This window comes from Aotus nancymaae, unplaced genomic scaffold (assembly GCF_030222135.1).
Source record: "Aotus nancymaae isolate 86718 unplaced genomic scaffold, 86718_ANA_hifiasm-v0.15.2.pri h1tg000014l, whole genome shotgun sequence".
In the NCBI taxonomy this organism is placed as follows: Eukaryota; Metazoa; Chordata; class Mammalia; order Primates; family Aotidae; genus Aotus; species Aotus nancymaae.
In genome coordinates, this window is record NW_026988425.1 from 14834511 (window position 1) to 14857035 (window position 22525).

The 22525-nt window shown below is 44.1% G+C and overlaps 1 protein-coding gene across 1 annotated transcript in view; it reads left to right on the plus strand.

Moving 5' to 3' along the window:
• The first annotated feature begins 496 nt into the window (after positions 1–496).
• Positions 497–22525, plus strand: part of OTULINL (OTU deubiquitinase with linear linkage specificity like) — a 34474-nt gene continuing 12445 nt past the window's right edge. The window contains exons 1-5 of the mRNA XM_012475309.2: positions 497–560; positions 20117–20276; positions 20364–20395; positions 20501–20592; positions 21342–21491. Of these exons, the coding sequence (XP_012330732.2) occupies positions 497–560; positions 20117–20276; positions 20364–20395; positions 20501–20592; positions 21342–21491 (498 nt within the window). The remainder of the gene's footprint in view (positions 561–20116; positions 20277–20363; positions 20396–20500; positions 20593–21341; positions 21492–22525) is intronic.

Here is a 22525-nt window from a genome sequence, read left to right on the forward strand (position 1 = left end):
GGCCGTGACGGAGCAGGATCGCGCAGCAACCTTCCCGCGGGGGGAAACCGCACCGGCCCCTCTCCCTCATCAGCCAGCCCTCCGGGATTGTGCTTCCCACTTAACGGGCCTACGACGTAAAGTGCCATGGAGGTCGCCGGATCCGCCCAAGTGGAATTCCCACGATGTTTCCCCCGGAGCAGCCCCGGGAGCGCGTCTGGACTCCAAAAGTAGCTTCCCGCCGGACTGCAAAGCCCCGGACGCTTCAGCGCACCTCGGGCTTGCGACCCCGACGGCGTGCGGAGGCTCCACCCTTCTAGGCTCCGCCCCGCCCAGCCCCGGCCTCTGATTGGCTGTCCGGCGCGTCAGTCGGTGCCCATCCCCGCCCTGCGCCTCCCTCGCCCTCCCCAGCCCGCCGCGGGGAAGCCAGCCCGGGCGCCGGCGGGCGGCCGCGGCGTCTGACAGACCACTACGGACCATGGGCGGAGGCCCAGCGCCCGTCCGCAGCGCGGCCGGCATGGCGGCGCCGAGGAGTCCCCCGCGGGCAAGGGAGCGGGAACGGTCTCGCGCCCCCGCTGCAGGTGGGCCTGGGACCGGGCGGGGTCGCGGGCAGCCTGGGACGCGCCCTCCTCTGCGGCAGCCAGTGCCGCCCCGCGGGGCGTGTGAGTCCAGGAGCCAGAGCGCGCCCCTGAGCAGGGCGGGAGTGGGGCGGGGCCGCATCTCCATGGGGGTCGAGCCGCCGTTGGGGACGGGGTCTCATTTCAGTAAAAGAGGCCTAGCTGCTTGGGTCTCCTGCCGGGGCGGGAAACGCAGCTTCCTGGAAGAAAGGTGGTCTTCGGGGTGGGGTCCCCTCAGAGTCATGCGGGGAGCCCAGGCAGTGGCGGGGGTCGCGCCCTGCGCCTGGGAGCGGGCCCGCGGCGCGTGGACCCGCTGAGCCCCGTGTCCTCCCGGGGAGCTCGACTCGCTGTCGGAGGGAGTTGCGTTTCGCGCCTTGCTGACAGAGGATGTGGCATACACCTTTGCGGCAGTCGAGACTTGCTAACAACATAGAATACTCTAGCTGAAAAAAATTCACCCAGACGGGGCGGAGCGCGGTGGCTTACGCCTGTAATTCCAGCACTTTGGGAGGCCGAGGTGGGCAATCACGAGGTCAGGAGTTCGAGACCAGCCTAGCCAGCATGATGAAACCCTGTCTCTACTAACACCACAAAAAATTAGCCGGGCGTGGTGGCATGCGCCTGTAATTCCAGCTACTCGGGAGGCTGAGGAAGGAGAATTGCTTGAACCCAGCAGGCGGAGGTTGCAGTGAGCCGAGATCGTGCCACTGCACTTTAGCCTGGGCGACAGAGCAAGACTCCGTCTAAAAAAAAAAAAAAAAGCCGGGCGCGGTGGCTCACATCTGTAATCCCAGCACTTTGGGAGGCCGAGGCGGGTGGATCACGAGGTCAAGAGATCGGGACCATCCTGGTCAACATGGTGAAACCCCGCCTCTACTAAAGGTGCAAAAAATTAGCTGGGCATGGTGGCGCGTGCCTGTAATCCCAGCTACTGAGGCAGAAGAATTGCCTGAACCCAGGAGGCGGAGGTTGCGGTGAGCCGAGATCGCGCCATTGCACTCCAGCCTGGGTAACAAGAGCGAAACTCCGTCTCAAAAAAAAAAGGAAATTCAGCCTGGGAGTCTCAGTGTCTCCACCCAATGGCTCGGTAGCGGGGTCCTTTCTCGCTCTGAAGTCCACAGAGTCAATGTAATGGGTATCTTCCTAACCAGCCCCGAGAAAGATGAGCATAGCTGCTTCTTGGTTTTGAAGGAACACATTCCCGTGTCTGTATTTGGAGCCCACTAGTGAATCTGGGGAGGAGGCCAGTTCCCAAACACAGAGTTTGGGCTGCAGGAACTTCAGTGATTATGGCAAATTGGCGGGTGCGGAGATTGCTTATGAATTTCTGTTCTTGGTCCCAGCGGGAGCTTTTAATTCACACAGCAAACTGTTGGGTGCAGTGGAAACAGCACCTTTCTGGGAGTCCATTCTGATACGTCCTCATCCATAAAATGAGGGCCTCCGGCTAGCTGATCCAGGCTGATCCAGGCGGCCCCTCCCAGTGGAGAACTCTGATTGTCCTACCTCCCACTTTCAAAAGCTTGGAGAATGAACTCATTTTTTCAACCTTTCCACACCTTGGGTTATTATAAAATTAGCCACATATTTCCTATGGGTGTATTCATTTGAACTTTTTATTATGTTATTTTATTTTCTCCTCCCTGCCTTAGTTTGGCAGTGAAATGAAAATTGGAAATGGAGGCAGGAGCACAGCTGGAAAAGGCTGGTTTGGGAGGCAGAAAGGTGCCTACTCCGGGCTTAACATCATCACCCGGAATTTTTCCTTTCTCTGCACCAAGTTCAAGGTATGCCAGCGCTGTGAGCCCAGGGGGAGAATTCTTTCCTCTGCTCCAATTGTGAGATCTGCAGTTGGTGTGCAGCAGAGGAAGAATGTGATTCAAAGAGCAGGTTATGGAAAACTTTCTTTCTGCAAAACATAACTTCTGAAGACTTACAAGCATAGTTTCCCTTCTTGCCGGTGGTGTTTGGCAAAACAAACATAAAACCAGTTTTGAAATCAATTATCAAAGCTAGGATAGGGACGACTTTTTTAGCCTTTGAAATAAAACCAGACAACAGAAGAAAACCCACAGAACAGATTTTTTAAAATTTGTTTTTACTATATCTTCTTTCAAGTGTTAGGATATCGAGAATCATGGACTAAGCATCTCTGCATAATGTCAGAAAGACTGAATCAGAATGTCAGATGCATCAAAGAAGCATTGGACAATCTCTTAGTGTAGCGCCCTAAAGCCTAGAGAAGACACTGTCACCTATTAGGAAGGCAGGGACAGGTGGTCATAGAGTGGAATAAGCTCACACTCCCCTGCACACCTTAGGCAGACCACTGCGTTTGCAGGGGGAATGTGTGCACCCCACACTCGTCCTTGCTCTTCCTACATCTGGCCAGACTCGGGCCATTAGCTGTCCTGATTGGCTCAGCTTTGCTGTGGTTCTCTTCACCGCTGTCCATCTGTTCATTGATGGCATTCACATTTCAACCATGATTTCAGGAACCATAGGACTCCTTGGAGGTTCTTAGGGACTGGTGTTGGGGGGATAGGAATGCCGAGTGTGGAACAGCGAACCCTCTCCAGCTATACTCAGAGTTGCTCTGCTTTTTTGTTTTTGTATACTTTTATGTTTGTTTTGCTGTTTTTGCTGTTCTAGGTGAGGTTTTGTTTGGAGGAAAGAGTCTAATGCTAAATCAAAAATTTAAAAATAATGGTAATGGCTAATATTTGTTAGTGCTTCTTGTGTCTTAGTTCATTTATTACATGCAACCAGCTTAGAACTGGTTGGTTGTGGTTCCGAGTAAGCACTCAAATGCCAGCTGCTGTTGCTGTTATTAATATTACCTTCTGCTATGAAGTAGCTGTTGTTTTTTATCCTCATTTTAAGAAACCAAGTCACACACCAACTTGTGCAAGCTTACCCACCTCCCATGTAGATGTGTCTGCCAAATGAAAGGTGTATTCCTTGATATCCTGGATTTTGTTAATCCAAAGCTAATCAAGTAGGCGCAACTGTATGTATGAAGCAGATGTTTCTGAGCCACCATAAGCAGCCTTTGGCCTATTCCCATGGGCGGTTGCAGGTAATCACCAGGCAGGCAGGTGAATTTACCTGGTGAGAAGTTCTGTGTTCAAAAGGAGAGTAGGCAAATGGAACTGTTAATGACCCAATGATTGGGCGGGTGGCAAGAGGAACAATGAGAAGTGTGGGCGCAAGCATTCCCTCAACATGTACTGCTAAAAGTGTGCAGAGAATTGTGACCTTATTCTAGAATAAGTGCCTTCAAGGTCTTTACTCTCCAGGAGGAAAAGAACAAGTATGGGGGCCCTGGTGGTGGACAGTGTGTGCCAAGGAGAAGATGCCTGAGCAGCTGTGGTCCTTCCCATGCTAGTTAACTGTCAAGAGAAATATTTCCCTTCTTTAAAAAATAGTTTGAGGGCTGTGGAGGGGAAAAGAAACACTGCAGTTAGAGGCACCCACAGCAGAATGCTTAAAACCAAATGGTCCATACTTGTTTGTTTGTTTTTTTCTGGCCACCTGTTTGTTCTATTATTATACTTCTACTCTTACATTTCTATGAGATGATTAAATATCAAATAGAATGTAACTTTTGGTACCAAGTATTTTATCTCAGTAGAAAGTCTTGATTGGGTATAATTATTAACTTGAAAATGATCTTTTCTCTGGCTCAGGTCTCAAGGTAGAGTTAGCTTCGTCTGGGAGGCCTTGGCTGGCTCCCTGGCCTGGAGTGGGTGCTCTCCTATGTGCCTGTAGCACCCAGTGCTTGTCCCTGTCACAATAACAGTTGGTATTTGGATTTTCTTGATGGTGTTAGACATGGAGACACTGACCATAGATAGTCTTATATATAATCTTTACAATCACCACTCTGTGATGCTCACAATGGCTACAGAACATGCTCATGGCTTTCACTAAGTAAGTGGTGGCCAGGGTAAGTCCTGGCATGGGACTCCACTCATAACAGATTCTTTTTTTTTTTTTTTTTTTAAAAGACGGAGTTTCACTCTTGTTACCCAGGCTGGAGTGCAATGGCGTGATCTTGGCTCACCGCAACCTCGGCCTCCTAAGTTCAAGCAATTCTCCTGCCTCAGCCTCCCGAGTAGCTGGGACTACAGGTGCGCACCACCATGCCCAGCTAATTTTTGTATTTTTAGTAGAGACAGGGTTTCACCATGTTGACCAGGATGGTCTCGATCTCTTGACCTCGTGATCCACCAGCCTCGGCCTCCCGAAGTGCTGGGATTATAGGCGTGAGCCACCGCACCCGGCCAACAGATTCTTAACAATCTGCCTGCTTCTGTCACCTGAAACAGAGTTTCTGGCTTCTACCTGAGAGCTCTCCATAGTTTCCAAGGTTACCTCATCACATTGAAGCCGTTCTGAATTAAAGTTGGGTTAACATTTGTATACTATTGTTATTGTTTGAGACAACTCTTGCAGGTCTGAGTACAGGAGAAAGAGAGATTATGAAGAAGTTTTTGTTATTGGGCTAAAACTTCCTAGCTTAGTGGTTCCCCATACATGACTATTAAAGTCTATTTAATTTTTAGAGGAATTACTGGATTAGTATATTCAGTTAGTAAATCTTTCCATTCTGTCCTGTCCATTTGAGTCCTCTGGTACATGTTCAGTTACTTGGTAAGAATATCTGTTTTCAGAATGAGGTTATATGCACATTTATCTGATTTGTAATTAATTTAATGGAGGAACATTTAAATGATACTTCTAAGTAAATCAATGGAAAAAAGTTTTTGTATATGTTCTCATTTTCCAATAACCTTTTATAGTAGCAATAGTCCATTTTTCTACTTTCCCATTTAATTGGAGCCAGAATAGACAGGTGACATCATATTTAAATTAAGAGGATGATAAAATGTTTATGTTCATTTCTACGAATCAAAAGCCTATTGCCTGTTAGTACTGTTGCTGGGATTCCTAGACAATAAATAAAAATCCCAGAAACTGTAGCACATAAGATGCTATGCTTGGTGAATCTCTAAATTAAGAATTTAATAGTAAATCTTTTATTGTTTATTTAACCATGTTACTATGATGTCGACTCTGTGAAATTATTGGATAAATAGATACAAAGTTATTTAAAATACATCAGCTCTTTCTCCTCTTGCCATATGATTGGTTATTAACGAATATTAGGGTTAGTCTTCTAACAGAGGGAGTGATAATGTAGTTGGAAGTCATTCTCAAGAGAGTGTTCCCTCAAATTAGAAGGGAAATCTCGTTAAACATCAAATGTTCACTGTTTAAAAAAAAAAAAAGTACCTCCCTGTCCTGTACCCACCATGGTAGAGATGAGCTCCCATCTCTTTCTAGCCTTGGGACAGCCTCGGTAGGTATAGACCAGTTCCCAAATGGCTCAGGAATGGAGGTGGGTAGTGGACCTGATGGTGAAAGCTCATCGGAGGGTGTACTTTGAACAATCTGTGTCTGTCCTCTAAGCCAGGGCATAGACTGTTCTCTGTAGCATTTACTCTCTGTAGCATTTACTCTTAGTTTAAGAGAAGTAAACTAAATTCCTTCTTGCCTGGTACTGAGAGAATCTGTCCCTAGGTCTTAGAATAACAGCTGGTACATTGGGGTTGTATTTTTGATCTGTGATGAGGAAGGCCTCAACTTGCTTGGGAACTCTTTAAAGTTAAAAAAAGACCGTGTGCTCAGTGTCTTCTGAATCCACCACTTGGTCAGGCCAAAATGCTGCAGAGCAAGCAGAATGGCTGATAGGAAGGGGAAGTGGCAGAGATGGCAAACCAGTGCCAGCATGGGCTGAATGTAACCAGTCACCATCTAGATAGGAAGGGCTAGATGGCACTCATATTAATGGATGAGATCAGCAATTTGTCATTTTGCTTGGCATTTACAAAATGAACCTGGAGTTTGCTTTGAAGCTAAGGATTAGGTTGGCTGCTCAGCTTGAAATGGAAACATAACCAATTAAATTATTAATATACACATTGGGTTCCACAGTTTTATACCTGAAGCAGTGCAAGTGTTGGGCATATTGATTCCTTCCTAGGAAATCTAAAGAAAAATCATTTGAACCAAGAGAGCTTATTAGATCAGTTTTATCCATGATATATCCCTTTATTTTTGTTTTTTAAATCTGTAATATTTGTTATACTCAATTTTGGTTAGCTAGCTGACTGTCATGATAGAGGACTTGTAGCTAGCTGACTGTCATGATAGAGCTTGCTGATCTACCTTGTACTGTCTTGTTCTTCACACTTTACTGCATCTTCTCCCATATGTAATTGATTCATTAGTTTGAATTTTGGAGCCTATTACATGTGTAGGTACAGTTCTCCTTTTCCCTCCCAGTGTCCTTGATGTTCCTTTTTCTTCCCCCTCTTAAACTTATTACCACCCTGGAGGCCCTTGAGGAAAAGGCTCTTTACTAGAACTATGCTTTCAGGTCAAATGGTTTAACAGATCTGTAGAACCCAGCATGAACTTCCAAGGGTCGGGGTATTTGCTGGCATTTGTCAAGATCTTATATATCTTCCACACATACTTAGGGCATCTTTCCTGTGGTGCAAGCTTTGACTAATGTTTCGAGTTTAGTTGAATGTCAGTTGTTTCACAACTATTTCAGGTCCTGTGCCTTGTGCCCCAATGTGACTGTTCCTCCAACATAACTCTGAAACGTATTAAAATGAGGAGGCCTTTGGAGAATGAAGGGAAATGGCAGTTAATGGCCTGGCTTCCTTATGTTTGCTCATAGGGGAGGAAGCTGAGGTCCAGATGGCTCAGCTATCTAGGACCAGACCCTGAGTTCCTAACTCCCTCAGTTCCCTCCTCATTTCACTACCTTGAAACCATCCTACTAGATGACCACTTCACATTCTCACTTCCTGCTTTATGTTTACATGGTGTAATTAAGGGAAGAGAAAACACACTGGTGGTTCATTATTTCTGACATACATATTAAAAGTCAGAAGGGACCAGCAGGATAGAGGCTCTTAGTTGGCATTAAGTGTGGTAGAGTAACAGAACAGTCCCAAATAGGTGAATACATTTATTTATCTCACGTCAAAGAGAGGTTGCTTCCTAGGGTCGGGATGAGCTCCACGGTGTCAGGGCGCTGGGCTCCTTCCACCTTGTTTCTCCACTATGCCTGGCTTCCCTGCCCACTGTCACTTTTGGATACAAGATGGCTACTGGAGCATCAGCCATCACACTTACATTCCAGCTAATAGGAAAAAGGGCAAGGAACACACCCCTCTTAACAAGCCCTTTTGAAAGTTGCACATTCCACTTCTTCTTGGCCAGAATTCATTCACCCTGCTCTACCCAGCACCCAGGGAGGATGGAATGAGCCTTTATCTGAGTAGCCATGTGTCCACCCCCAAGTCAGGGGATGATCTCGATAGGAGGAGGAGAGAACGGACCCTGGGGGAAGCTGGCAGTCTCTCTCATGGAGACACATGGACGGGATCCTGATTACATGGATTTATTTCATTCATTCAACAAATATATATTAACTGTCTAATGCGTACCTAGGCACTGAGAAAGCAGAGTGAAAACAGATTCAGTTCCAGTCCTTAAGGCATTTACTGTCTACACAGGGAGACAGACACTAATCAAACACAAACACAATTGTGTAAACCAAGACAAGTGCTGTGAAAAGAACAGCGTGTGCTATGAGAGAGGAAAACGGGGATTTGCTCAAGCCTGGGGGTTGGAAACAGGACTGATGTTTGAGCTGAGAACTGGAGAATGAGTGGAATTAACTAGGGCATGGTTGGAAGGAAGAACACAGGCAAAGCAAGGCAGGAAGGCAGGAGCTAGCACTAGGAGGAAGTGAAGGTACTCCTCATATTGGAGCAAGAGGAAGAGGTGAGAGAAGAGGGAGGCGTCAGGGTCAGACCATGAGGGAGACTGGGCGTGGGTGACCAACCATCCCATCCCTTGCCTGGACTGAGAGATGTGGGGCTTTCAGTGCTAAAACTAGGAAAGTCCCAAGCAAACCAGGAGTTGGCCACCTTCCTTGGTGGCCATGGTAATGGTCAGATTCTTTTCTTCATTAATTTCAGAAAAGTTGGCCGAGCACAGTGGCTCATGCCTGTAATCCCAGCATTTTGGGAGGCTGAGGTGGGTGGATCACTTGAGGTCAGGAGTTCGAGACCAGCCTGGCCAACATGGTGAAACCCCCATCACTACTGAAAATATAAAAATTAACCAGGTGTGGTAGCAGGTGCCTATAATCCCAACTATTGGGAGTCTGAGGCAGGAGACTCACTTGAACCTAGGAGGCAGAGGTTGCAGATAGTGCCACTGCACTCCAGCCTGGGCAACAGAGTGAGACTGGAAAAAAAAAAAAAGATTTAGAAAAGTTCCTTTTTAGATAGGCATAGCTTCCAGCCATAGAAAAACAACTGTGACTAGTAAAAGTAATAGCTTACTTTGGCCAAGGGGAAAGGGGCACAGAACAGAAGCAACACTTACTTTTAGTTGGATTACTTGACCAGTAAGATTTTTCTTTATCTGGCCTGATTTCTCCCAATGGTAAACTTGGAAATTAATTGGCATCTAATGATGTATTTGAGATGATAGAAACAGCTAAGGATAGGGGATGCCCTTGCTCCCTAACAGGATTTCTCAACACTGGCAATGTTGGAATTAGTAGGGAACTTAGAAAAGATAACTGGGCCCTAGCCCAATAAATCAGACAATCCACAGGAGCCAGGGCCAGGGTCCTGGGGGTCTTGATGGAATGCAGATTCTGCTTCCATGGGGTCTGAGAATCTGTAGTTGTAAGAAGTCCCAGATGGTATTGATATTGCTGTCCTGTGGACTTTGAGTAGCAGTGTTCTATAAAGTTTGATGAGGTTGTTTTTGAAGCCACTGGTCTCTCTTTAGGAGAGCAGATCGATAGGCCCACGTAAAGGTAGATGAGTCCATGATAGGAGACAGAGTTAAAAGACTGAGGGTGGGGTGATGGCCAAGGAGGCTTCTGGAGTGTGGTCCCATCAACAAGATCACACTGAACCCAGGGGGGCAAATCTTGACTTCTCAGTTGGTCCCAGGGGATGGGTGGGAGGTTATGGGGTGAGTTGTAGTTTTATAAGCCTGTGACTATCACTAGTATTCTTGGTTACAGAAGAACCAGCTCCTGAGGTCTCTGGCTAGGATGCTACCATAGGTGATGATCCTTTTTACCTTTCTAACAGCTTGTTAGGGGCCTTTCCAGCTGACATCAGTGGCTATCAGGATGTTGGTCTTTCCTACAAATAAGAAAAGCCATGGAAAGAGTTTTACATAGGAGATGATACATCCATTGAATGTTTAAAAAACAAACCCACACTGGCTCCAGAGTAGAAAACAGAACTGGGAAGGGAGACCGATTAGAAGGGTTAGTAACTATTAATGACAGTGCTCAAAGGATTCTGAGTAATGGAAAAGTCACCACCAGGGCAAAAGTGAAGAGTGGCTTACTCAGAGTATATCTTTAGTCAACATGCTCGTAAACGATTTGTATTAGGATGTGAAAGTCTAATATTAAAGGTCTGAGAGTTGAACCAGATCACGTGCCCAGGTCAAAGCAGTGAGCCACATCAGTAACATGAAATCTAGCAGGGATAAATGTCAGGTCTTTCCTGAGTCTAAAGATCACAGAACTGGCCCACATGATCTGGATACCCCTTTGTTTCCCTTCCCATGTTCAGAACTGAAAGGTAGATACAGATGTCAGAGATTAAAAAAAAAATTTTTTTCCAGTCAGCTCAATGACTGATAAAATCCATGTGTCTTAGTTGTGTGGCCAGTTGGGCTTGCTAGCAGTGCCCAAGCTGAACTCCCTCCTAAAGTTCTAGCCCTCCATCCAAGGAGAGAGCAGGCCTAAGGATTCCTTCTCTGCGGGTAAGTCTGTGGGGCAAAAGGGGCTGAGTTGAGCATGCCATTTTTTAAAAGTCTGCTACTCAGAACAGTCTCTTACCTTTAGGAAGAAGTAAAGGAGGTAGTAGGGGAGCCAAGACCCCACCTCCAGGAAGGCCTCTCCGCTGGGAAGCTTGAGGAGAGTGAGTGAAACCCCTGGCCCCTCTCTTCCCTTCAAAAGACGGGGAGACACACCCCAGCACAGGTCCTCCAAAGGGCTTTAAACTGACAACAGGTTGAATGTGAATCAGTGGCTTTTGGGTGTTTGTAGCTGTGCAGTACAATCACAGGGTGCATTGGCTGTGAATGTATCATCTACAACAGGATTCAGCAAGCCACAGCCCATGGGTCATACCTGGGAAAAAAATAAAAAGAGTACTATTTCCTGACATGTGAAAATTAGATGAAATATAAATTTCAGTGTTCATATATAAAATTTTATTGGATCAGAGCCCTGTGTGTATTGTCTGTGACTGCTTTCCCTGTGCAAGAGCAGAGCTGAGTAGTTGAGACAGAGACCACATGGCCGATGAGACCTAAAATATGTACTCTCTGACCTTTTACAGGAGACTTACACCTGATGTAGAATGAAGAAGGTGGTCACCTTGGTGAATTCTGTCCTGGGGATCACACTCAGGACATTGTGTTTGACCTGGGGTCTCACATTAAGTGTGAAATGAGTTTGAAGAGTGACCAGGACCATGAAGAGACTCCCCAAACATGTCATGTAGGGTTTGGCTGAGAAAACAGGAGCTGTCTGACCTAGAAGAGAGAGAGAGAGATGCAGAGTGGAAATGATGGAAATGATAGAACTTCAAAGAGAATTACTCAGAGAAAGGCAGTAATGTACAGTGGTTAGTTCAGAGGGCACTGCTCTACATCAGAACGTGGGGTTCAAGTTCAGACTTCCAGTTTTCTCTGGGCTTCAGTTTCTTCACCTCAAAAAATGAAGTATTCCTGTGACAGCTCATCAGATGACCAGATCCACAGTGAATTAAGATTCAGAATTTGCCTTAGAGGTGTATGCAGGCTAGTGGGAAACAGACATGAATGCACTGAACTGGCCTGCAGTGTGAACATATTGCTGAGGGAGTGCTCCGGGAAGCCTAAAAGAACAAGTAGAATTCTGGCGCCTTTAGCCCAAAGCATTCTGCAGTTCCATGAAAGATGTAACAGATCATCATATGCAAGAGGAATCAGACTTGTTCTTCGTAACCCCAGGCAATAGATTCCAGGGTGGTTACAGATCTTAACACCTCAGTCTCTTGCTTAAAACTCTCAAAGCCTTCCCTTGCTCTTCAGTTAAACATCAGCCTCTTGAACGGGACCTTCAGGCCTCTCCAGCCTCCCCTCACTTTCCTTGTCTTGCAAGCTCCTGTCCAACCTTGGCTCTCAGCTCAGCCTCACATCCTAGGGAAGCATTCCCCACCCTGGCTAGGTCGGATTCCCTTGTTATAGTGCTGTGGAACTGCACTCCTTTCCTCTGGAGTGTTGCCTCAGTGATGCTCTGTTCCCACTAGGAGGCTGTGATTCTCCTGCCAGGAGAATCCAGTCTGTTGCATTCATAATTATAACATCAGCTCTTGGCACTGTGCCGGGCCTGTAGGAGGAGCTTAATCTGTGTTCATAGACTAATGATCAAAGTTGATCAATAAAGAGAGAAACTTTCCAAAAAAGGAAAAAAGGAAATGGACTCCACAAGATGGAGCGAGTTCCCAGCTGAGAGGTTTGTAAGCACTGATTGGATGACAGATGGTGGGAGTTGGTAGCCAAATGGTTTAAATTTGGATAGTGCTTTTTTGTTTAATTTTGTTCCAACCCTGCGCTATCACCACTTTTTGGCCATTGGGTTACCTTATTGGGGTCATGAAGGCTAAGTGATTAGTCCTGCAGCTAGAAAATGACACAATGAAGACAAGAGTCCATTGCTCATTTTTGCCAAATGAGTTGTCTCTCCCAGGCTGGGGAGGCCAGTGTAGCTGGAGGCAGTGCTGGAGTTCTGTGACTCCACGAGAAAGGAATTACAACTTCCTCTTCAGTAGTAGCCTATCCCATCTGTAGCTTTTATAGTTTTATGTTGGGTGGATTTTTTAAATGCCACGAGTAGAAAATGAAACTTACCTTTAAAATGATGGGTTGCATTCAACACCTCTAGAAGATGTGCCCAGTCAAAAAGAAAAATGATTCTGAGCTGTGATGTTATTTCACACACACATACACACACACACACACATACTCACACACTCCTCTCAGTGTTTGGCCAGGAGCAGCTTTCTGTCATATTTATTGATACTTTCAGTTTAGTGGGAGCCTTGGTGGCAGCGTGTCCCTTCCTGGGGGGATGGTGCTGACAGCATAAGTGGGTTGCATGACAGGCTACCGTTGAATGTCTTAGTGGTCATGACTTTCAAGATAAAATCCTCCCACTTGGTGGTTCTCTTTCTCAGTGATATTGATCTTGTAGTTGTTGGTTATGGTATTCTACAATACAAAAGTTCAGAAGGTCCTTTGAGTTTACCATTTCAAGGATTTATTAAGAGTGTTTTTTTTCTGAATATTTTCCCCATAACGGGTATAAAAACAACCAACTAATCTATGATTTTGCAAGAACCAAGACAATTTAAACTTATTCTTTCACACTGCTATGCTAACTTCTAGAAATCTCTTGAATCTCCATGTGCTCCAAATTACTTAGAAAGCTTGATGGCCTAACAGGATTTGTTCTGTGCATTTTTTCTTCTGTTTGTGTAGTGCTTATTTGTTTAGACTAATGTACAATATTTTGCTTTATTCTTGGGCTGTTTCTCAGAATTACGCAATCAGTTCCCATACTAAAGGCTCCCAGCCTTTCCCTGCAGTCACGCTGAGGCCTACGGAGAAACTAAAAGCTTCTGAGAGAGGTGCTCTACTGGGGAATGGAGGTGCTCACCCAACCAGCTGACAAGAGGATACTGTGTCCCCAGGCCAGGGGCTCCCTGTGGGCAGGGAGTGTGTCTTGCACTTCACTGCCTCCCTGCCTGCCCAGCACCCAGCCCAGGTGGGAAGAAGTGTGAGGAAGAGTTGAGGGGTCTGGGGAAGGGAGGGAGAGGAGGCCTTCCCAGCCTGTCTTTGTCTGCCTGTTCCATTGGCTTCAGTTTATTCCTCTGTGAAGTGCTTCCTGCCCTTAATTACAAATGACCCAAAAACCACACCTTTTCAAAGGGAGCAGGGTTCCAAGGCACAGCTCAGAAAAGTGTGAAGTTTCCCCAGCACCTCAGAAGTGTCTGTGTCCTCTGCTTGCTCACCCACCCCCATCTTCCTACCTCTCTTGCCACAGAGTGTCCTTTCTCACCCCTCCCTTGAGTTCCTTCCTATTCCATCAACCTTTCTTCACCATTATCTTCATCTTCTGCTAACTAAACATAATAGGGCATTGAAGCAGATAGAAATATCTGATGTGTTTATTGAATGTAGTACTTCTACCTTAAGTTCTTTTTAGCCAGGTGATTGCACTGTATGTATATTTCTTCACTTCCTCTGCTTCCTCAGACATCTAAATTAAATTGCCTTTATGTCCTCCTAGCCCTTGAAAGACCACCTCTGCTTCAGGAGAAAGTCAGTGGGCTAGATGCAGGTGGCAGAGTCTGTGTGTAGAGAGAAAGCATGGTGGTACTGATATTGTATGTTCTGTGAATAAGATCAGGAGAGAAAGTAGATGAGGTTGAGGACTATGCATCCTGCCTATGAGGAAGTAGAGATAGTAAAGACTCTGGAAGTTTGAGGCAAACCAGATACTGCTGCGTTTCCATTAGATAGACTGTGACGTTCAGGACAGTAGGAGCCTCAGTTTCCTGGAGTAGAACTGCTGTCTGCATGATCACTTGGTTTCCGGCTCTTTAGTGTCTTTTAGTTTTGTTTTCAGGGTTTTGGGGTATGTGTGTGTGTGTATTTGGTTTCCTGTTTGAATGTTTGAATTACTTCAGCTTTGGTATATTGTAGAGAATGGAAAAAAAAAAAAAACCTAAGTAGAATTTTATCACCAAAAATGGTGCTTTTTCTTTCTTTCTTTTTTTTTTTTAATAGTTCTGGCCAACAGTTTCATCTGCCATAGATAGTTTGAGTGATCGCAGATCAGATTTTAATTTCAGATATACTCACTGTTGATTTTAGGAGGTTCTAGTGTAATTCCTCTAGGACATGTTCACTGCTGAAGCATTACTTCTGCTTGTGTGGGTCGAGGTCCCAGCATGTGTTAATGCTGATAACTAGAGAGATATATGAGATCTAGGTAATACAGTTTGCAATATAACAGACATAGGTTGTGCTGTATATATGGTCTTGTTTCAGCCATCACCCAAGTAGTTCAGTCCAAAAGTATTGAAAAGAAATGTCATGTTTTTGTGTCTCTTCACATTAAGGAGAATCAAATCCATAATTTCTGGCAACACTGCTCTTTTCCACTTCCCCTTGCAACATGGACTTCCTGGAGATTCTTTTTGCCAAAACTTGCCCCCCTCCCAGCACACTCCTTTTGTTCTTTTTTCTTTTTTTAAATGTGGAATGATTGGAGGTGGAACCTTTTCTCCCTTCCTGTTTCTCTGAGTCCCAGTCACCAAGCATCAGGACTCCCTTCCACAGGCATCCCTCTCCAGGGATGAGGTGGGGAAGCTGGGCCAGGGACTCCAGAATTCTTCTTGGCAGGGTGGTGGAAGGGGGACCCCTGTGAATCTTCTGATGTCCACAATTTTATCTCATCTCAGTTGTGTTTGGGGAAATGAGATTTGATGCTGGAGGTCATCAGAACTGTCATGATACTGTTTTGTAAGATATCTCATTACATTGTTTTCTTCTGTATCATTTTTTAGTTGTAATCGTTATTGGCCCAGGAAGGAGAAATTTTTAAAAATTTTCATTTTAAAGAGTCTTTTTTTTTTTTTTTTTTTTGAGACGGAGTCTCGCTCTTGTTACCCAGGCTGGAGTGCAATGGCGCGATCTCGGCTCACCGCAACCTCTGCCTCCTGGGTTCAGGCAATTCTCCTGCCTCAGCCTCCTGAGTAGCTGGGATTACAGGCACGCGCCACCGTGCCCAGCTAATTTTTTTGTATTAATAGAGACGGGGTTTCACAATGTTGACCAGGATGGTCTCGATCTCTCGACCTCGTGATCCACCCGCCTCGGCCTCCCAAAGTGCTGGGATTACAGGCTTGAGCCACCGCGCCCGGCCTAAAGAGTCTTAATTTACTTGCTGTAGCAATATTAATTTGAAGATTTCCTAGGTTCCCTAATTCCGAGGCAGGACAGCCAAATGGTAAAGGAGGCAACCTCTGGCATCCTGTCTTTGTTCATTTTCTGTTATTATAACAGAATACCACCGACTGGGTGATTTATAAGGAAAACAAGTTTATTTCTTACAGTTCTAGGGCTGGGGAGTCCAAGAGCACGGCAGGCACCAGATCTGGTGAGGGCCTTCTTACTGCGTTGTAATATGGTGGAGGGCATCACATGGTGAGAGGGTATTAGCATGCAGGTCAGCTACCAGTCCCATCATGGGGGACCCATGCTGATGGCCTTATCTAATCCTAATTAATTCCCAAAGGCCCCACCTCCAGTCATCATGTGAATTTTATGATTAAGTTTGCAACACGTGAAACTAACCTGTGGGACACACTGGAGACACATTCATACCAGAGCATATCACATTGTTCCTGGTTTTAATTCTGGCTCTTCTGCATACTGGCTGAGTCCCGTTGGGCAATTATTTAATTTTTTTCCCCTCAAAGTTTTCTCTGCAAAATAAAGGTTACTAGAGTAATAATAATAAAAACAACAGTTAGTGTTTATTGAGTACTTATGGTGTATGTCAGGTATTGTGCTAAGTGCTTTCCCAACATTTGCTTTCAGTCTCATAGCAGCCCTGAGAGGTGGATCCTGCTGTGCTTCCTTGTGTTGTGGTGCAGTGGGATGACAGTAAGAATGACCATGCACTGAGCACTCACTGTGCACCAGGCTCTGCTATGTGCTGTCATCATTTCTAGATTCAGAAATGGAGGCTTGGAAAGGGGAAGTCATTTGCCCTATATCACATGCTACAATGTGCAGTGCCAGCATGGGAACCATACTGTTGGACTCCAGAGGCTTCTTACTGCCTGCTCATGGCATGGTCGCAGGACTAAATGGAATAATTCCTGTAAAACACTTAAAATAGGGGCTGGCACATAATAAAAGCTTAAATTGTAGCTATTGTAGCTATTGGTGAAGTCAAACTCTTTCCTACTAAAACACTGTACTTCCTCTCCTTTGATGCAGAAGTCCCCTTCCTAATGTTATCAGTGAATGGCTCACATAGATCCTATACATGACTATATGGCCATGGCATGCTTCCATGTGACTTCACAAGTCCTGCAGAGTACCCTTCCACCCACCTCCAGATGGTTCTCTGGTACCCCCACCAGCACCCCCATGAATAGGCTCCCTGGCCCTTCTTGGCTGGGGTTACTTGGCAAAACAATATGGACACATTGGGTAGAGGGAGACCAGGAGTGCAAGCGTGTGTTCTAGGTTTTTTCCTGACAGGTTGATCATATCACAATTTCTTGGATTGTAGGTGGGGTTGAGGTTTGAGGATAAGGGCATGTGATAGGAAGAGTATGTGTGAGTGGGGAGAGCCATCATCTGTAGTGGGTCCCTGTGGAAGCTGAGGAGCTATAGGAGAGGCCCTGTGCTCAGGTGAGATGGCCCAGCTTCAGGGTCTCACCTCAACATTTCACAGAAGCTAGTTGGTAACTGCCAACTGGTAGGTTCCTGGGTGGTAACTGCAGCAGGTTAGATGGAATCTGCGACAGATGAGAGCATATGTCCATGGAAGGGGCGGCAGCCATCCCCACTTCAGTGATTGCAAACCCTCCTTGTCCACCTGCACCACCCTGTGGGAAATTGGCAGATGCTTTCAAAAGGCCTTCAGAGAAGAAGAGATGTGAACAGCCAGTACGGATAGGAGAACTTTCCTCATAAATGGAGCCTAAAGTGAGAAATCTTACCGGCCTCAGGGTTTAGGGAAATAGGTACTCTTGTATGTGTGATAGGAGTCTGTGGCAGTGTCTGTCACAACTGAAAATGTGCACACTCTGTGACCTAGAATTTTCTTTTCTTGAAATTAGCCTTTTAAAAAAGCTATAAGGACTGTTAGAAAAGAATATTTGCCACAGCATTGTTTGTAAGAAAAGAATATTTGCCACAGCATTGTTTGTAAAAGTGAGAAATGGAAAATGATCCAAGCGTTTATCAAAAAGGCAGTGTTAGGCTGAGGCGGGAGGATTGCTTGAATCTAAGAGTTTGAGGTTGCAGTGAGCTATGATCATGCCACTGTGCTCCATGCTCCAGCCTGGGCAACAGTACAAGACCCTGTCTCAAAAAAAGGCAATGCTTACATATAGGACAGTTTATACTAAAATATTATGCATCATTAAAAAGATTAATGGAGATTTATGTGTACTGATATGAAAAGATGTCCAATTTTTATAAGAAAAAACTAAAATCACGTCCATTTTTCTAAAAAATGTTTGTACCTACAGTAAAAGAATATATGTATTACATGGACAAAATTGTTTTTCTATGAACTTGAAGATTCACTAAAAATATTTGCATGTGTCAGGATTTTTAAAGTTGGAAAATCAAACTGAATTAATAAAAATCCAAATTATAGATGTAAAGGCAGCATAGCATTACCCTTTTAAGCTTTCATACAAAGTTTTACTAAATGTCTAGGTGGGAATAAATATATAATGATTTGAATAGCTAATCAACTATTCTAAATAGATAAGCACTTGTTTTTGAAAATATCCTTATAAGTAATTATAAATGTATTTTTTAAATTGCTAGTTTTTTTTTTCTTTATTTGCTGGCAAATTATTTCTTTATTGAGAGTGTAAATATCACATCAAATATCCAGATGATAAAAAAAGCTAAAATTTTAGATTCTACATTGATGAGTCTTTTACTATAGTTAATCACTGGAATTTTACTAAATTATGTGCTGTGGAGGAAATTATTTTGCAATGAACCTCAGAGGTTTGGTCATTATTCAAAGTCCTATTTCTCATTTGTATTTCAGCATTTTATGTGCTCAAACATAATATAATTAGGAATCTACTGGACATAGCAAAATATTATAAGTGCACTGTTTGAACTCTCTAGGCCTGTTAGTTTTAGCTCTTGTCAAATCAGGAATCATAGTATATATCATATGCAGCCTCACTAAATCAATCTCATGACTCCTTTTAAGTGGTCTACTTTCTGGCAATGATATTTGTGTGACTGCTGTCTGAGTTACTTGCTCTGTGCTGCTAAAGTGATGTCATATGTTATGGCCTATAATTATTCAAAAATATATAAATGGGCAGAAATGGATATTGGAGGCTGATATGGTTTGACTGTGTCCCCATCCAAATCTCATCTTGGATTATAGTTCCTATAATCTCCATGTGTCATGGAAGGGGCCCAGTAGGAGGTAATTGAATCATGGGGGTGGTTACCCTCATCTTGTTCTCATGATAGTGAGTTCTCAAGAGATCTGATGCTTTTATAAGGGGCTTTTCCTCCTTTTTGCTTGGCACTTCTCCTCCCTGCTGCCATGTGAAGAAGGATGTGTTTCCTTCCCTTTCTGCCATTATTGTAAGTTTCCTGAGATCTCCTCAGCCATGCTGAACTGTGAGTCAATTAAACCTTTTTCTTTTATAAATTACCTAGTCTCAGGTATGTCTTTATTAGCAGCATGAGAACAGACTAATATAGAAGGGTCACCAGGTTTAACTGCCTGCAGTGTACATGGGTCTGAATTGAATCCCTGTAATTGTACATGGGATTCAATTCAGATATTCAGCAAGAACCAAGTGTGTGGCAGGCATTATACTAGTGCTTCAAAATTTTATTCGACCTTTCTCTAGCAGAATCAGTGTTTTCATTTTTTTTTTTTTTTTTTTTTAGACGGAGTTTTGCTCTTGTTACCCAGGCTGGAGTGCAATGGCACAATCTTGGCTCACTGCAACCTCTGTCTCCTGGGTTCAAGCAATTCTCTTGCCTCAGCCTCCCGAGTAGCTGGGACTACAGGCATGCACCACCATGCCCAGCTAATTTTTATATTTTTAATAGAGACGGGATTTCACCATGTTGGCCAGGATGGTCTCAACCTCTTGACCTCATGATCCACCCATCTCGGCCTCCCAAAGTGCTGGGATTATAGGCGTGAGCCACCATGCCCGGCCCAGAATCAGTGTTTTCATACTCATTGTACAGTCAAGAAAACTCAGAAAGGAGTTAGGTTGCCATAGTCACACATCTAGATAAAGTAGTAGAGGCAGGTTTTGAGTTCAAGTCTGAGAGATTCTGAAGCCCATACTCTTTATGTTTATTATTCTTAATTTTGTGGAAGAAAGATGTTCTTATATATGATGCTGATTGTGGGAGAACCAGGCATTTCTTTAATTTTTGGATTGAATTTTTGAATACTTTAAAAATATGTAAATCAGTGGTAGATATTTTGCAGGTAAAATTACGCAATCTCTCTCTGCATTTTTTTTCTTTTAAAGCAAACTTGTATAATTGTGATGTGCTTTTTTTTTTTTTTCTGATTTCCATAGGAAGTGACCAAGTTCACTCCTGGACGCTAGCTACAAGTCAAGCCTTAGACACTATCTGGAGAATGGCAAAAGGCTTTGTTATGTTGGCAGTTTCATTTCTGGTGGCTGCCCTCTGCTACTTCAGGAGGCTACATTTATATTCAGGGCACAAGCTGAAATGGTAGGTCACTGTATCAACTTTGAATTTCAAATATATCCTTGCTATTCAAAGCAGAATTCTGATATTATTGTTCCCTTTGTCTTTCAGGTGGATTGGATATCTGCAGAGAAAATTCAAAAGTAAATATTTTCATTCATATATTTCTTTATTTTTAAGGTACAGAGAGGGTTCAAGAAAGGAGAAGAAAGGGAAATTGACTGCTTTTTATTTTTTATTTGGTCCAGGGAACCTCAGTGTGGAGGCAGAAGTTGATTTACTCAGTTACTGTGCAAGAGAATGGAAAGGAGAGACACCCCGTACCAAGCTGATGAGGAAGGTGTGTCTGTTTTTAGAGGGTATGGGAGAAATAGAATTTGTCTGTCAAAATCAGGAAACAAAAATTCCCTTCTGCTTTCCTAAATCTAGAGATCTGTCAGTACCAAAATGTGAATCAACTGTGACTGTAACTCAAAAGCCAAACAGCTGCTAGACCTTGGCTTTGGGCCTTGAACCTGAAGCTCGTGTCCTAAAGGACTCAGGTTGAGGAGGTCTCTAATTCCAGGAAACTCAGGCATTGTGCTCTTTCAGCTCTCTCCTGGCCAGGCCTATTAAACACCTGCATGTGCAGTGGAGACTGTCTTTGAAAAGATGAGGCACCCTGATGTAAAATATTTTGAGAATTTTTAGAATCTTCATCGGACCAATCTTGGTAATTAGCCACTGCAGTGCTGCCCAATCTTGTCACTAGCAAAAGCAAAAATGGTAGAGAGAGTACATGTAAAGTACTTAGGATCATCCTAAAAGTACACAGATTTTTTCCCTGTGATTAGATCACATCCCTTATCTGCCCAAGGTGATCTTCCCTGCCTCTGGGCTTCCAGGATTTATCATCTAAAATAGCAAGTTGCATACCTGTACAAATGAGAGCCACTTTAAAATTACATGCGGTCATATTCATAATTTATCATTGTTTCTGTTGTCCACTTGAGTTGGGAGGAGCACCTCACTGAAAATACGGTGAATTCAATTTCTTTATTTTCTTGTCCAGTGGAATTAACAAATAACTTTCTCTTTTTGTGCTAATAGGCTTATGAGGAGCTATTTTGGCGGCATCATATTAAATGTGTTCGACAAGTAAAGAGAGATAACTATGATGCTCTCAGATCAGTGTTATTTCAGATATTCAGCCAGGGCATCTCTTTTCCATCATGGATGAAAGAAAAGGACATTGTTAAGGTATGTCTTCCCACTGGAAATGTGGGAAATGTCATGTTGACAATAGCTGCAACTCAGTGGCTCCTAGTCTTTGGGAGCTTTGTGCTCAGGGGACCATGAAATTGAAGGAATTTTTTTTTTTATGAGACAGGGTCTCACTGTCACCCAGGCTTGCGTGCAGTGGGGTGATCATGGCTCACTGCAGCCTTGACTCACTGGGCTCAAGTGATTCTCCCATCGCAGCCTCCTGAGTAGCTGGGACCACAGGTGCATGCCACCACTCCTAGTTAATTTTTGCTTTTTTTTTGTAGTGACAGGGTTTTGCCTTGTTGCCCAGGCTGGTCTTGAACTTCTGGGCTCAGGCAATCTATCCACCTCCTCCTCCCAGAATGCTGGGATTATAGATGTGAGCCATCGTGTCTAGCTAGAGGAGTCTTAAGAGGTTATGTAATCCAGTCCTCTGTCTCTTGTGTCAGTTGTAAATAAATCATCTCAGAAGGTAGTCATTCTCTGTGTTTGTTTTTAATGCCACCATCTTTTCTTGAGGGGCGTCTGTTCTTTTATAGGTAAGGTGATCAAGCAAAATTTGCTTTTTCACTCTACAGTTAATGTGAGTTTTAATAAATGCATAGTTTGCAACCACCCCAAAGATTCTCTTGTATACTTTGGTAGTCCATCCTCCTCCTACCCCAGCCTCTGGAAACCACTAATCTATTTTCTGTCCCTATATTTTGCCATTTCCAGAATTTCATATAAATGGAATCATTCAGTATGTAGCTTTTTGAATCTGGTTTCTTTCACGTAGCATAATGCATTTCCAATTCATCCATGAATTCGTCCGTGAATTTGTAGTTCATCCTTTTTTATTGTTGAATGGTATTCCTTTACATGAATGTACTACAGTTTGTTTATCCATTCACCAGTTGAAGGACATCTAGATTGTTTTTATTTATTTATTTATTTATTTTATTTTATTTTATTTTATTTTTGAGATGGAGTTTCGCTCTTGTTACCCAGGCTGGAGTGCAATGGCGCGATCTCGGCTCACCGCAACC